Raw genomic sequence first — 16652 nt, forward strand, 5'->3', positions numbered from 1 at the left:
CCACATATTTTTAATAGTGACCCCATCTGACACCTCTGCAGCCATCTGAAACCACCCACAGACTGAAGTAAACACGTTTGGTTGAGAGTAAAGTGCTAACTTATCTGCAAATCTTTGCTCATAAGCTGCAACCCAAAATCTGTGCGTAGACATATTTGCTAATTACTGCTAAGTAACTAAATAATACACTACTTAAATTTTACCCACCCAAACTAAAGCAAAAACGTCTTGAACAGGCTGTAAGTTCATTAAAAATCTTCAAAAAGCCACAAATGCAGTTGGCAGGGGCAGTTCAGTATCTCCAATTAGCCGATGCAAGGCTTAGCAGACAGCTGCTGGATACAGGTCACATCACTGATGCTCAAGTTGTGGAAAGAGCAAGTGTAAATTCATTAGAAGAGCAAAATGCTTGAGGATGATGAGATGGATGAAGGTGTCACTGAGTAAGGAACGCTGTGCTGCAATAATTGCCTGCAGACATTAGTAAGACAGCGTAACCTGTGATATGTTAGCAAGATGGTATTTCTTTCCTCTTAATCTCATAACAAAAACAGCTAGGTGTGTTTACGGCTGCCAGTTGGTTTACAGCGGAAACAAAGCGCAAGAAGGTGTTTTCATAATCAAACTACTTTTACACCTTCCAGTGTGTAAAAAAAAGTTTGCAGACCTTGACACCAAAGAATATAACCAAAGAATTGAGCTTTCTAACATGAGCTGGTGCTATAAATGGGTAACCAAGTAACCTCTTGATGTACATCTCATTCAACTTGTTGGGGCTTGTGTTGGGGGTAGAGTCGGGTTAACACTAATGACTTTTTCTAGACTTTTTTGCCTGTTTGAAATACCCAAATGAAAAATATGTAACGCCAAAATTAATGTATGAGATCTCATATATAAGGTAACTTCTTATTTACAGTTTCAAAATTAATATATTGGGCCTTTTTAGACTGGTATGACTGTTTACTTGTAGGACTTGCTGAACAACATAAATTACCACTGTTGTTTATTTAGGATCATTTAGAAATGGCAGCTCCATCACCTGTGATTCCAATAAAGATTTTAAATTAATACTGAGTCGAACTGAGTTCAGCTCATTGATGTGGCCCTCCACAACAATCCCAGTCAGCGCTTATCAACTATCAATTTTCCCAGAAGAAATCTTTTTAACAGACAGACATGAGAAAGGTCCTGATCCTCTCGTGCAAACAAAAGCTCTGAAAGGCCTTAGGGTCACCGCAAACAAAACAAAAGGCAGGCCAATGCAATACGCCATGCAAGTGAAAGTGACCCAAACTATTGAGATTCAAATGGCAGAAACAGCGGCTTTTTTCGCTAATGAGGTGTTACGCTTGGCTTCAACAATGCCGCTCAGACTGTTTGCCATTAACCCTCTCAAGGCAGGCGTTGCTGATTTGCAACTCATTTTATGAGTTTTTTTTACTCAGAAGTACCACTGCAGGACTTGGTTGTGCATTAGCAACAAAAAGTTTAATTTGAGCCTGAGAGGGTTAAAATATAAATACAAAGCTAATTCTTCATGCAGGCCAAGACAGTGGATTGTTCAGCTAAAGTCCCCTTCTGCATAGCTCAGTTTCATTCATACCACTGTGGAGTTCAGTAAACACAGCTACAAGCAAGCTGAGACAAAGTTGTGAATAAGGAGAAAATGACAGATAATTTTTCTGCAGCTCGCACCGGTCTAGCTTTACGGTGAGAACTGGTGGAGGTTTACATAGTAAATGAGGATGTTTGTGTTTTCATATGGACATAACTAACTTTCACATATGCTCCGTATAATGTCTAATCAGAATGGTCCCAAAAGGCAGCCTCTTCCTGTGTTTATTTATGCCAGAAAATCCCCACTGACCATATGAACTTCAACCAACAAAGCTTTTCCGCCTCCTGACTCTGAAGACTTGGGAATAAATTGAAAAATGTGAGAAATAAAATAGTGCATTTTGCTCTGCAGAGGCCTTCAGTTTTGCTTCAACAAGGAGGAAAGGATTTAACAGTTCTGCCTAAAAAAAACAAACATGGGCTGAATAGAAGCAAAGCATTATTAGATGATCAGCTCTGTTGAAAGAATTTCTACGCTGTGTAATGCACACTGTATGTAAATGTCACTTTTTGCACCAATCAGATGCCAACTTTAAAGACTCCAATCAGCCTGCATGCAGTTGGTAAGCACAATTAGATTAAATGCAGAACTAATTACCATGCAAAGTATCCTGTGGCCATGATTGGGTCTGAGGTGTGAGGAGACTGAACAGAAACACACAACATGGAAGCAGGCTTGTAGAAACACATCCAGTTTGTACATATGTTCTTCCTATTTCTCCTTATTGGGAGCTCAAAGCATGGATGTTGCCTGGGACAGCTGCACGTGGAACAGTGTGGCAGTTAAGCTGGACAGAGACAGGCTATTTCTAGGGCTCACATAAATCTCTGGCAGCACCAACAATGCTGGACATTTGAGTTTATACAGCTCTGGTTTGTTTCCCTCGTTCTTTCTTTTCTTTCGTAATAGTCCTGTGTTGTAGTTTTTCCATTTATTCCCTGCAGATTCAGATTGATTTATTTACAAACAGACAGGAGGAGCAAAATCTTGACCTTAGAGTCAACTCAACTGTTGAGAAATGTGGACAAAAAACACACGAGACAAGAACAGGGACACAAAGCATACGCAACTAAGATAAATACATAACTTAGGAATCCCAAAATTAAGAATGCCAAAAGAATAGATAACAGACAGAGCTAATTTATGGACACATATTTGTCTGAAGTGATGTGATATCCAGCTAGCAGCTGGATATGAATCTTTAATGCTCAATGTGGTCTTTTATTTTCTTGCAATCCTTTCAGCTTCTTCATTTCTGCACTGTTTTGGATGCCTGGTGATAAGTGGAGGAGAATTCTTAGCTAAGATTTATGAATTTCACTCTGCCAAGTCAAAGTTGCATTGCATTACATAAAAGCTCAACAAAGGACTTCAGTGCAATGTCCTTAAGAAATGTTATTGTAATTGCTAATCTTAAATTAATTTACAAAAGCTTACATAATCAGGCTCCTTAGTGGCCTTGTGGCTCCTCTTTGGGTTTGTGAATGCTTGGGAACATCTGTTGGAAACTCCCAGGTGCCGTTATGGAAATCCTCTATTTACTCATATTCACAGTATCAACTGTCATGCTGAAAAATGCTAAAACATATTTGTCAATGAGACACTTTCCAGATTTTCCTGCATAGTGGATCAAAATCTGATGTCACTGTTCTGTGTTCATAAATCCATCAGTTTTAATAAGATCTCCAACACCACTGACCGAAATGAAGCCCAAACCATGACAGAGCCTCCACTGTGTTTTACAGATGGCTGTGGACGCTCACTGTTGTGCCTCTCTCCTCACCTCTTTTGTATTTATCGACAAGATTTGAACCAATTTAATTACAGTTTGAATTCAACTCTCCATAAGACCTGTTGCCACTTATTTTTAGTCCAGCGCTTTTGTAATGTGTAATGTGGCATACCTCAGCCTTTCTCCCTGTTTCCCGTCCTTAAGATTGACTTCTTGACAGCCACCCTTCCACTGAGACCATTTCTGATGAGGCTTCATTCTTCAAATGGATCAACTGAAGGTCTAGACGCATCTCTCAGGTCCTGTTTCGGTCTTTTGTCTGTTTCTTAAGGACATAATGTTTTAAGCTATCTGGTGATGCCCACCACTTCCTCTTTTGTCCTCCACTTCTCCAGGTTCCTGAATTTTTTAAAGATACACTGCACATCAAGCTGAGATATGCCAATATTTCATTTTCTAGCTTTTTGAGGATCAGTTTTTGGTACAAATACTTTTTTATGTTTATCTAAATTGGCATTTTAATTGGAACAAATTATGAGTTTTTGTGGGAGGCTGCTTGTCTCAAATTGCCTAAACATACAATTAAAATGTGTTCTTTCCTAAGTTATTTGTTTTGTGCAGACACAACACTGGTTCATCCTTTGTATTAAGTGCCTTTTTAATGCTCAAATGCTTCATAGGTCAGTGTTAAGTGACTTAACAAACAACAGAGCTTTTCTGTGAAAATGGTCAGGTCCAAGGACTGGACAGAAAACGAGTTTTAAATAAGCCCGGAGAGCTTTTGCGCCAGACAGCCAGTCTGATGAGATGAGAAAGTCTGGCTCTTTGTTAGCAAAGTATAAAGAAATGGGGGCTCAGAACTTTTGCACAGCCTATATGCTTTAAAAGCTTAACAGGATACAGGTTTTTATGTCTTGTTTTAGACCATAAATGCTAAAATATAAATAATGGCTAATATGAAGAACTAATACTAATGTAGCACCAAAAAACAAAGATTTCTTTTTACTGGAGATGCTGGTGATGAATTCCTGCTGTTATATCAGTCGGTGCACCTTCATATCTAGGTCAATCACACTAACAATCACAATAACCACATCACTCGCAGGCTGTAGCTCAGGTGGCAGAGCAGGTCAGTCACTAACCAGAAGGTCGGTGGTTCGATCCCAGGCTGCCTCCTGGCTGCATGCCAAATATCCTTGGGCAAGATACTAACCCCGTGTTTGCCTACTGGTGGTGGCGGCAGTGTCCGGCAGTGTGTGCAGTGTGCCCCAGGGCAGCTGTGGCTACAATGTAGCTTGCCGTCACCAGTGTGTGAATGGGTGAATGACTGAATGTAGTGTAAAGCGCTTTGGGGTCCTTAGGGACTGAGGAAAGCGCTATACAAATGCAGGCCATTTTATCTCGTGCTGAAAAAGTATCTGCTCCCTCATAAGAGTGGGGGTAAAAAACAACCTTACTAATGGGTTTTTAAGAACTGCAATGTTCCTTGTATCCACACTCCTGACCCACAAAGAACTCTGCATCTAATCTTAAATGGAACTAGTGACTCTGCCCATCTGCTCTTCATAGTGAGATAAGAACCACTCTCATATCTGTTGCCAAACCTAACTGCAGGTCGGAGCAGGTTTGCATAGCACACTTCAACTAAAGCTCATAGATTTAGAAACTACATCTTGTTTGGATCGCTGCAAAATACAGCAGCGACTCTGGGAAGCTAATGCTCAAGGGGAAAAAAATATATATATATATTGTAATGCAGATTCAATTACTTCACTAATGAGCCTGTCTTAGTTGTCTTATGTTTTCTTATTTAAAGCGCACTGCATCTCTACATTACAAAAAGCACTAACTTTAGAATTAGAGGGGTGTGAATTCCTTTCATTGTGTTCACTAAATAACATTAAAGGCATCTGTGTGTTGTGTTAGCATAAGGTGAGAATCTCATTTCGAGGTGTGATTTTTGCACCACCAGTGTGCCACCAGTAACTTGTCAGCGCAGTGAGAGCAACAGGTTTTCATAGTGCGTGACACAATCATCGTGAAAGAGGTGTTTTATAAAGTGTGTGAAAAACCACTTTCGTTTCTGATGTGAAATAAATAAAAGAGAAACAGCCAAACGCTTTAACAATATTTACTTATAAACATATGCTCAAAAAAATATTTACGTCCCAAAACACTGACTTTAAGTCATTTGATTGCATGTAAATTTAATTTAATGTTATATTTAATAAAATCTTGTCAAATGAAATTTACGTGATTGGTGTACACTCAGCTTATGTTTTAATGATGAAGTACTTGAATAAACAAACCCTTTGACTTCATATATTTCAGCTGCATCTTACTCAAATTGATTGCTTCATGTTTGTGAGGCCAAACAATCATTTTCAGTCAGAGATAAACAGAGCAAAGCAGACAGTGCTCAAAACAGCAGCAGCAAATCTAAAGGGAGCTATCACGACAAAAGCAGGACTGACTGACTTCCTTTCTGCAAGTTCTTTAACGTCACAGGAAAACATCAGCCCGAGCTTGGCGGTTTGGACAGAACATACCAAACACAGAAAGCCTCCACAGGCAGAGAGATGGCTGGGTGGGTCACGACTGGTCACTCTGCTGCTAAAAAGCCTGCCTGTGGCCTGAGGGAGGAAGGGCTGAAGGAGCAGCTCCCTACTGTGGGAAAAAAAAAGAAAAGAAGACAGAGCAGAAAGCCCTGCTGTCGTTGGCTTTGTGTGTTAACTAATCAGTGGCAGCACAGTGAGAACTTGTCACAGTGTCACTACGGGGGGCTAACTGCCATTTGACTGACAAGGCTCACAAGGAGAGCTTCAGCCTGGTTATCACTGGGTGGGCTTTAGGAAGCAGGGGGAGAGATAAGTCAGGGGCACCGTTCGACCGCAGCCCAGGCAGACACCAACTGCATGATCACTTAAGGCGGTTAAAAGAGTCCCCAGACCAGCAGGTGTGCAACTGATGAGGCTGGAATAAGAGAATGACAAATAAAGCCTGTATTAGTTATTTTAGACCCTAAATTCTGCAGCCGAAGGCCACTTAAGGCCTCATTAACCTCTAAAATTAGTCATTCAAATCTGGAAATGAGTAAGATGCACTAAGAGTTGTTTGCACGTCAATCTGTAGTCACAGCGTGGCTTCACCGTGTGTCATCTCCGACCAGTGACTTCATCTGTGTTTTTCTCAAGGATATCCCTCTCCTTTCGAGGCACAATGAAGCAGCTTCCTGTTTAGTGAGTCCAGTCCTTTGCTCACCCACCCTCACATTGTGCAAAGTCCACTGCTCCCGGGGTTTTGGGAATGACACACTTTCATTATTGTAAAGAAAACAATCAATTAGTGAATTCATAAAGCTGAAAAAAGAGTGAGGTGTCGTCTATTTATTTCAAAACCTTCCCGATGAAAGCTGCCCTCTGTTTGGAGACGCAACTCAGAATGAAGATGAAGAACCACGGGACTCATGCTGCTGGTTGTTCAGTCTACAGAACATCAAAATGACATTTAGCTTCCAATTATTTGAAGAAGACGCTTGATTTCAAGTTCCTTGTTTTATTTTTGATTTAAAGGAAATAGCTGTAAACCTTGCATGTTTGGTGGTTTTCGTGCTTAAGAAGAAAAAAATTAAGCATAACTAAGCTGGTTTCTGTCATCTGTAGCTGGCAGTCACTTCAGGAAATGCTTGTTAAAATACATTTCATGCAGAGAAGAAAGTTTTTCCCTTTTCTGCAGTTTCAAATCAGTTGAGTGAATGATAGAGGGCTGGATGTGAGATGTGTGAATTTTAACGGAAGATATTACAAGTTATGGGTTTTTCTCTGTGTTTTGGAAGTGAGTAATGTATGGCAGACACTTAAATGTCTCTATGTACAAACAGTCTGGCTTGTTCAATGACAGAGAAGGACAAAAACTTTGTGTGTGTTTTGAAAACCCATATCAGAGACGAATTATTACTCAAAGCAGAAACATGTTTCTGTCTAAACACATGGTTGAAAGGGATTTTTGTAATGCTTTATAGATGACATGTTGGCCAAAAAAAAGAAAAGCTGAGTTTTGATGTGTGAGCTAAAAGATAATTACAGCCGAGGCCTATCTGACCGAGTTATTTTCTGAAATCTGGGGTTTCTGGACTGTTAAACAGATCCAGCTGCACAGAGTCTCACAAATGACTGTTTTTTCCACTGACAAATTAACTTTGGAGTTTTGAGTTCCCTTTCGGAGTCTCTATTTTTTATGAACTGTGGGGAACTGAGAGAGGAGAGGGAGAGTGAAGGAGAAAATCAGACAAAACCAGAGGAGCAGGACGGAGCCACACTTCCATACACACTTGAAATTAAAAAAAAATCCATTTGGCAGCTCTGTTACAGCAGCCCGTAGCTGCACCCTGGGGACAAACTGATAAGGTGAAAAAAAATCCCACTCTCTTCCTCTTCTTGTGTTGTCGTGAAAACAGAAACAATCTGTCTTAGAGGTGCAATTTATCATATGGGCAAAAAACAAACAAACATATATATATATATATATATATAAAATGAAGGGGTCAGGCGAAAGAGGGAGAAAAAAAACTCGTTGAAACAAAGAGTCGTAGACCAACCCACTGCAGCAAGTTCAGTCCTGCCCTCCTCTATTCCCACAGCACAGTCGCGTGTGGCTGTAGTGCGCTGTGATCGCAGAGCCTGCGTCCTCTCCTCCTGCCGAGGGATCATTTCAAACTCTTACTGGATATTTCAACGTTTTTAAGGTGCGTTAAAGTTTTTATTCTCTAACTTTTTTTTTTTAGTTTGTTTCTTTTTATTCTGCGTGCGTAAAATGTATGACTCGCTTTAAAACTCATCAGTGTAGCTCTTATTTTACGTATGGCAATTAAGGCTAGACTTAGTTGTTAAATAAATAAATGACAAAGTAAATGAAATAAAATACAAAAAGCACAGGGTTAATTATGTTATCTATAGGACTTGTAGGTTTGGAGAGGTTAATGCATATTTACGCATGAATGGAAAATGGCTCTCTATGAGCTGGGAGCCACTTTGAAGTTTTTATGTGTAGTAGCAGTGAAAGAAAACATTGATTTAAGAAATTAAAAAGCAGAAAACTATAGCTTATACTGCAACGAATTAAGGAAAATGATCAATTACAGCTTCCTCGTTATTTCCATTCAAGCTTAAACCATTTTCCCCGATGAATTCATTACAGCTATTTTGAAGTTGTTACAGTAAATGGTCATTTCCCGCTGGAGACTTCCTATCCTCATTAGTCATTAATGTGATTCCAATCGAGGGTCGTCTTTTTATTATTATTTGTTGCATTTTCGAATATTGGATTTTAAGTGATCCCCTGTTTCCTTTCCTCCGCTGTTTCACGTCTCACGTTTACTTTTTCCTCTCTTGTTTTACGCAGGTTCGCTATCATCGCCTCCTAGTGCGCGCCCCAAGCATTGAAGATTTTGATTTTTGGAGGAAACTTTGTCATACCACAGGAAATCCTAAGTGATAGCATCAAAGGAAGGCTTTCCACCCTGCATATTTAAGTTCCGAAAGAAGAAACAATGCACAGGTGGAGGACTGTGTGACACCTCATCTGTGGATCTAACCTAAAATCAGAAAAGGCAAAGAAAAAAAATCTCTGGGAAACACAACATCGTGCTGCCTGTGTTGCTGCAGCCCCATCTTTTACCCCAAGGCCTACCTCTGCAACTATGTCTGTGATGTTTAGTGAGTACCAGAACAAGACCGTCATCACAGAGCACTACAGGTACGTGGGCAAGCTCGACAATGAGAAGTACCAGCAAGATGGACTCAAACCCGAGGCCATTGCGTTCCTGCTGGTCTGTCTGCTCATTGTTGCAGAAAACGCTGTGGTGCTTCTGGCCATATGGAAGAACAAGAAGTTCCACGTTCCTATGTACTACCTACTGGGCAATCTGACTCTCTCTGACCTGCTCGCAGGCTTCACCTACATGGTGAACATCATTACGTCTGGTGTCCACACATTAAACATGACACCTGTGATGTATTTCCTGCGTGAGGGTGGTGTGTTCATCATGCTGGCCGCCTCCGTCATCAGCCTGCTGGCCATCGCCATCGAGCGCCATGTCACCATGGTGAGGATGAAGCCGTACCAGGGCAATAAACAGGGACGCATGTTCGCTCTGATTGGAGCGAGCTGGGTGCTTTCTGTATTCCTGGGTGTCCTGCCAGTCCTCGGCTGGAACTGCATGGGTAAACTGCGCCAGTGCTCCACAGTCCTGCCACTCTACGCCAAGAGTTACATCCTCTTCTGCATCACCATCTTCAGCGCCATCCTCATGTCCATCGTGGTCCTGTACGTCCGCATCTTCCGCATCGTCAAGGCCAACACTCAGCGCCTCGCTTCGGTTCCGCACCGGAAAGGTCTTTACCGCAAGTCCCAGAAGTACATGGCCCTGCTGAAGACAGTCACCATAGTGCTGGGAGTCTTCATCGCATGCTGGCTGCCTCTCTTCATCCTCCTCCTGCTGGATTTCTCCTGCCCAACCGGAAAGTGCAAGGTGCTCCATAAGGCAGACTACTTCCTGGGCATCGCTATGATCAACTCTCTTCTTAACCCCATCATCTACACCCTGACCAGCAAGGACATGAGGAGGGCCATCATCAGGCTGCTCTGCCGACCCTGCCTCATGACAGAAGACGGGCAGGTGAAGAAAATCGGGATGCCCTTCCTGGATTGTAGCACCACTAAGACGCAGACGGATGCAGCTTCACACAGGCTGGAGGGCCTGGACACAACAGTCTCCTCCGGTAACTTTACACCCTCGACAATTAAAGCCATTTATCCTAGGATATCTAGGACATGACACGGTGCCTCGCTCTTGAATTAACACTGACAGCAAGCACTCGGACTAAGAACTTTGCCTCTAGTGTGTGATTCGATTACCCCTTATGAACTAAGACGCATTATCGACTATGCAACAGAAGTTGAAGTTTTGTGTTGTGCACTCTGACATTGTTTCAGTTCTCATCTAAAGAATGTGCAACATGTTTGTGGCGATGTCCAAACAGGGAGAAAGACCTTTATAGTTAAGCATTCAGTGTGAAAATATAAACATTTATGTTCACAATTCATATAAAAGTGTGACAGTGACTAACAGAAACATCAGTGCCTTAAATAGTAGCTTTAAGTTTCATGTAGGAAAACAACAACAACAAAAACAGCATTAGTTTTTTTCTTCCTTTGACTTCTTAACAAGGCCAGTATTCTGATTGAGCACTTAGCAGTGTTTGCACGTACAGAGAAATCAAAGAGTGTGTGCAGATGTTTCACATAAATGCATTTTGATAGAGTGAAACCAAAGCCAAAGCACGAGATTCATCCTTATCTCTCCTCAGCCTGTGTAGCACATAATGATATGTTGTCATAAATGTGGAGCATCCACACCCAGCAAAGCTGCTGCCAAACCCATGTAATTTCTGCCATATGAGTTTCTGGTCAGTGGCAATGCTCGGTAGAGGCCCCCCCCTCCTTTTCCTCTGCCAACATCATACGCTCAGCGGCCTAGAGGACGTCATACGGGGGGGCTGAGCTGGGTGGTTCGCTGCTTTGGAGGTCCTCTTAACATATGTAGCGACACATGATGAATACCTAAAAGCAATAAAAGCTGACAGCGGAGGCTTGTAGACGCCTTCTGGGCTTGACAGAGCAGTATGTGGCAGTGAGATGTTTTACTGTGGACTTTGGAGAAAGCTCGAGCTCGTTGTGTTTGATGAAATGATGTAAACGTATTTTTTTTTCCTCAGCTTTAACTGATGCAGCAGCAACAGTAGCGACCCATCAGAGTGTGTGCAACCTGGTGAATTAATTCTGTACTTATTTTAATACTGTACATTAATGAGAGTAAAATATATATTTACAGTTTTTTGTATACTTTGTAAATACTTCTAACCTACTTGCGTAGTATTTTTTTGTATAATTGTCATTTAAGTTATGATGGTTTTATAAGTGCACTGAATAAAAATATGTGAACGATTTTTACATCGAGGTCTTTGTGTCTTCTAAAGTTTCACAAGTCTCACAAGAGGTCGACATCCTTCCTGTTTCTCGCTACGAAAATATCTATACATATACCTGGCACTTCCTGACTTATACAATAGGAAAACAATAAAATTACCAACTCGAGATATAAGAAAAAGTCAGTAATAGACAGGTTTAAAAATGTCACCTCTCTATCACCTACTGTACATGGAGAAAAATGTGAAGTCACGCAATAAATGATGTGCTTGTAGCACTTTGTGTTTGATTTGACACATTTCTGGTACTCCGAGACAAAACACAACACCGTTACTTACTAAAGCTGGTCTTAAATTATCACGCCGCTACTTAATTGATACTAAAATATCTAAACCGACCACAAGTGGAGCATTTACCAAGTTACACAGAAGCATCGCTTAAATAATTCGGCAGAACTGAAAGCTCAAATACCTACTCAAACATCATCAAAGGAAAGCTCAAGAATACTACACTGGAACGCGGGCTTAAGTGACAAAACCCCACCTCCATGGAAACCACTTGCCAAAACCACCGAATGATGTGTGCTGAGGCAGAGGTATCGATGAAGTTGCAGAAAGAAAAAAACAAAACTGTGCGCTTAATGCTCTGTTTACCGTAAGGAAACCACATTCTGGTAGCTGTGAATTTATGTCTCCCTAAGTCTGTATATGTCATCCTGCCCACTCTAAACCAAACACCATCCTGCAAAGAAAGGGGTGACTTAGTTCTTGTAGAACAAGGCCTGAGGGTATATAACACAACCCACAGTGTCATGCGTGGGCAACCAGGATACTTTATATTTGAAAATCTTTCTCCTGCTGCAAATGCACAACTTGCTAGTTCAGCGAAGCCACATATAAATGATGATGGGGGATTTTAATGGCCTCGTAGTTCATGTTTTACTTTTGAAAAAGAAAAAGAAAGGCCCAACAACAGCCACTGCAGACTGGACATAGAGGGGAAAATTCAAATAAATAACTAAACTTGATATTTTTATTTGGATGTTTAAGGTGATCAATAAAAACTAAATAGAGCTAAAATTACAGGATGAGCGTGATTGCCAAATCAAACTAGATTCTGATAATAAAATTACACTGAAAAGTGTAAAGTATTAAATTAAATACTAAGACACCCAGTTTATAATAAATTAATTAGACTACCTTGATATGGTGGCGTTAATGAAGGGGAAAAAATGAAAACCTTTATTTACTGATTTAACCTCCAAATCTTTTTAAAAATCTGTCAACAGCCTTTTCATTTAATTTTTAAACTATACAACACTCAGTAAAGCAAAATGCCATCTCTAAAGACATTTAGAAAAGCTGTAGATGACACTCTACAGCGACATCTAGTGACCGTCAAACCACTCAGTCTCATCCCATCCTCATTACTGAAACACATTAGACTGAGGGCACCCCGACCAACATTTTAGGCACTAAACAAAAAGGCACAAATCCAAGGGTGTGACAATTTTAATTTTTAAAAACACGAGAACAGAACACGCACATCCACAGACAAACAAAAATAACACACTCAACACCTCTGACTACTTCACATCCGTCCTTCGGCTACCACTCGGTGCTGACGAAGCCCCACAGCTGGTCGCTTACATCAATGCAAGAGCGCGAGGAGGTGTCGATGTTGATGGGGGTTGCCAGGTCTGCACCATAGTGCACTGCAATGTAAGGAAAGAAGCTGATGGTCTGAAGCCACATCAACACCAAACTTCAAGTACATGAGAAGATGGTACACTGAAAATGAGAAAACATGACTGTACCTCCTTTTAAAATGTTCGCCGGGGTGTCATATTCCCACTTGATCTTGGTTATTAGGTAGTAGACCTGAGCCACGTATCTGTTAAAAAAAAAAAGAGAGAGAAAAGAAATAAGAATAAACAGAATTCACAAACAGTCAATGCTTCAGATCATCTCTGATTACATGCCTGCACAGTGCAGTGTTTAAAGCTCTTTACAGACATGTAGACAGACATGTTGCGTTTTCTATTTTAACAGGAAGTACCATAAAAGGGTTAGAATATAAAAACAAAAGGAAGTACCGGTACCATAAAAAAAAAAAAAAAAAAATCAATTAATTGATTAAAAAAAATATATCAAGATCTGGCCATAGTGGCAATTATTCAAACTCACAACATTTTTTAAAAAGCATATAAAAAGTGAAATACTCGAGGTGGGAATCATCAGATACAATAATATTGAGATTTTTAACATTCTGGATCTGCTGATTATTGCAGTACATTACATTGTGATTTAGCACCCTTTCAACTGCAAATGATGTCCTCAAAGTTAAACTTTGTCAGTTTTATCCAATGCGATAAAACTGAAGTTCTCTCACTTCAGATATTTTTTGCTGAAAGATGATATTATCAAACATACCAACACTGACACTCAAACCTGCCATTAGACAGCATCAGTCTGCAATCAGTCTGATACTGAATGGGGTCAAGCTGGCAATTACATGCAATCTATTTCTGATAATACACCAATTAACTGTAATATAACTTCAAAAATGACTGTTGCTGTCTACATAGACAAATTCACATTTAACAAAAATTGATATTTAATTATTGCAGTGAGCAATCTGTATTTAGAAATCAGATAGTTATCCGCAAACCTTCAACAATCTCTCTGAGTGACTGCGGTCAGTCCAAGTCAGAGTGCAACTGTTTGGAGAAAGGTTGCCCCCTATCAGGTGAACCGCGCAATCGCAACTCAGTCACCACAAGTTGCAGAATGTGAAAAAAAATCAATAGGAAGTCACCGACATAGACGTAAGAACGCTGCTGTTGTGTGACTCAGCCATTAGATTGCTCTGAAATAGGAGGTAGCTTTGCCAAGCTAAGTGTAACCAGTGTTGATTTAATGTAAGTTTGCTCAGCCAACATTATACCAGGTGGTGCATGAGATGAGCCCTCTTATTTGTCATACTCCCAGACTATTTTAATTTATTATTTATTAAAATGTTCTTTATAAAGCCTTAATTCAATAGCTGATATAAGCATATTCAAACTTTGATCATTCATATCCAGTATGCACAATAAGAAATGCTGTTTACTCCAGAGCTGTCAAAAGCCCGGGCAACATTAAAAGGCAACCGTTTGGAGAAGCATAGCAGTTACAAAAACAGTAAACTGGAAGTGCAGGTTTGCAGCAAATTCAGAAGAAAGATTTCCACAAACACCCACAGACAACAAACTCACTTCCGCTTCCATTTAACTTTATCAAAACTTTGATTATTGTCATAAATGATGAATCTTGTTAATCCTGACTGTCAAGATGTGTTTTCATTGCCTTAAATATTTTACAGTAAAGTTATTTTTTTAAATCACCTTTAATGGTTGAATATTGTAATGCTAAATAAAAAAGTAAACATAAATTATTTTTGCAGAGGTCTGTGCACATCTCTGGCAACTACAGGCGTGCATGCATGCTGCTTTTTCCCCTCTCTCTGTGATATTTATAGGGCAATGCTGATGCTAGAATGCAACAACAAAACAAAAAAACCCCTGATGTTCACACTTTGCTCCATGTGCAGCCTGTTAGGCATGCACAGCACAGTGAGATTGTGACATAAAGCTGGTGTGTCAGGCAAGATGAATTTTATGATCATGTTTTTGCTGTTTGGGGTAATCTCTGCTCGTGAAAAACAATGATTTACTTAGCTACCTCAGCAACTAAGGTCAAAGAAACACATGCTCACAGTTGTAATCTCATGCTTGCTTATGCATTAATGTGACTTTTTTGGAATGACTGCATAACTGAACCACCACTACCATCCATGTCTGCAAGTCAAGCACACATTAAAAAGTGAACTTTCCAGACCATGAGAACCATTTATGAGAATTCGATAACTTAAACATAACTTTTTAAGAACCATCTCACATCCATCCTGATAAAAAAGTTGAAAGAATTTAAAGAAAAATCCCAGAATTAAAAAATATCCAGATTGTCTTCACTGTTCACACTGAATGGTGTTGTAACATGTAAAGTTGAGAGCATCTGCACTGTTGATGCACAACTTCACACGGGTAGGGTTCTGATATATATATGTATATACCACACTCACACTGCTGAAGGGATGACCTCGGTGGTGTCTTCTTCGACTTCACTCTGAAGAATCTCGAGCTCATTTTCAGCGTTTCTCAGACTCTCCAACTCTTTTTGAAGAAACCTGGAGGAGGGTTCAGGAAGATAACAAATAAAATGGACTTGTTTTATAGCCGTTTTTCTTCATGACAAACACACCTATAAAAAAGGATACTGTAATTCTGAGTCAGTGATCTGGCTCTTCGCTGTGCACTGCCTCAGCTGCTCCTCCAAGCTCTCCAGCTCCTTCTCCCTTCGCATCTTCTCCTGTTCCATGTCCAACAGCCTCTGACCTGCATTCTCTTCAATCTGAGCCAAATCTGAGGATGGAGGACAGCGACACACAGAGGGAATACAATTAGATTTTTCTGACACAGACAGTTTACACGAGTGGCACAAAATTTCACAGCCTTCACTTTGGATTCATGTGCCCATGAAAATGCACACGATGGTGTAAAAGGAACAAACGGGCTGTTTGCTTACCTTTTAAAATCTGTGTGACAATCTTCGCTGTTTCTGTGTGTTGATCAAAAAGAGCCTGATGCTCATCTTTCAGTCCTTTCAGTTTGTCAGGCTGACTGCTGTTGATGAATCCCACCAAAGCCTCCCCAGTCTCCTCCAAGTCTTGAAATTTATGACCTTGAGCCATAGTGGGCAGCTAGAAAGCACAGAAGATACTAGATTAAAGTGAAAACATGTCGGCTAATGCTGTGAATGAGTTAGTCTGACTGTGTAATAACACAAAGTAAAGTTTGAGTATCTTGATAATTCCGTTTAACAAGGGGAAGAGATTATTTTCGCTCTTGGACATACGTTCCTGTTACAAACTGTACGTTAAAAAGTTTAGAAAACATTTCTTTCCATTTTAAGCGCTATAGGTGAAATTTTAAGGCCCATAAAGACTTGTTTACGTTTACGAATCAAAGCTTCCTTTGAACGGTAGTTGCGTATCAAGCTAGCATGCTCTAAAAAGGCTAACAAACGCAGTACGAGTGCCCAACAATATCCTCCAGGGTATGTCAATCAAGTAACAACAGGGCTATGGAAGGAAGAAGCATGTTTTGAGGTCAAATTAGAACAGTAAACATACCGACTAGCACTCCTCCAGGATTCAAATTCATCCGCTGAGCGCGCCGCTTCTCTTCTTCTTCGTTGGTAGTAGCCTGACTTTCAG

The 16652-nt window shown here is 40.4% G+C and overlaps 2 protein-coding genes across 2 annotated transcripts; one reads left to right on the plus strand and one right to left on the minus strand.

The window, feature by feature from the left end:
• The first annotated feature begins 7947 nt into the window (after positions 1 to 7947).
• s1pr5a (sphingosine-1-phosphate receptor 5a) lies at positions 7948 to 11360 on the plus strand. The gene is made up of 2 exons (XM_084926728.1): positions 7948 to 8094; positions 8751 to 11360. The coding sequence occupies exon 2, from the start codon at positions 9049 to 9051 to the stop codon at positions 10183 to 10185; it is 1137 nt and encodes a 378-aa protein (XP_084782854.1). The 5' UTR covers positions 7948 to 8094; positions 8751 to 9048; the 3' UTR covers positions 10186 to 11360.
• Positions 11361 to 12832: 1472 nt separating this feature from the next.
• spc24 (SPC24 component of NDC80 kinetochore complex) lies at positions 12833 to 16651 on the minus strand. The gene is made up of 6 exons (XM_084924807.1): positions 16569 to 16651; positions 15962 to 16136; positions 15654 to 15798; positions 15459 to 15563; positions 13153 to 13229; positions 12833 to 13050 (listed from the first exon to the last, which is right to left on the minus strand). The coding sequence occupies exons 2-6, from the start codon at positions 16125 to 16127 to the stop codon at positions 12944 to 12946; spliced, it is 600 nt and encodes a 199-aa protein (XP_084780933.1). The 5' UTR covers positions 16128 to 16136; positions 16569 to 16651; the 3' UTR covers positions 12833 to 12943.
• Between the last annotated feature and the right edge of the window lies 1 nt (position 16652).

This window comes from Perissodus microlepis, chromosome 4 (assembly GCF_051167445.1).
Source record: "Perissodus microlepis isolate ML-2025 ecotype Zambia chromosome 4, ASM5116744v1, whole genome shotgun sequence".
Lineage (NCBI taxonomy): Eukaryota > Metazoa > Chordata > Actinopteri > Cichliformes > Cichlidae > Perissodus > Perissodus microlepis.

Bases quoted from the DNA above. Each gene is read 5' to 3' on its own strand.
- s1pr5a (XM_084926728.1), top strand. From the start codon at position 9,049: ATGTCTGTGATGTTTAGTGAGTACCAGAACAAGACCGTCATCACAGAG.
- spc24 (XM_084924807.1), bottom strand. From the start codon at position 16,127: ATGGCTCAAGGTCATAAATTTCAAGACTTGGAGGAGACTGGGGAGGCT. The intron at 15,799-15,961 runs GTAAGCAAACAG...CTCCATCCTCAG, and splicing joins TGTCACACAGATTTTAAAAG to ATTTGGCTCAGATTGAAGAG. The intron at 13,230-15,458 runs GTGAGTGTGGTA...TTTTTTTAACAG, and splicing joins GAGGTCATCCCTTCAGCAGT to ATACGTGGCTCAGGTCTACT.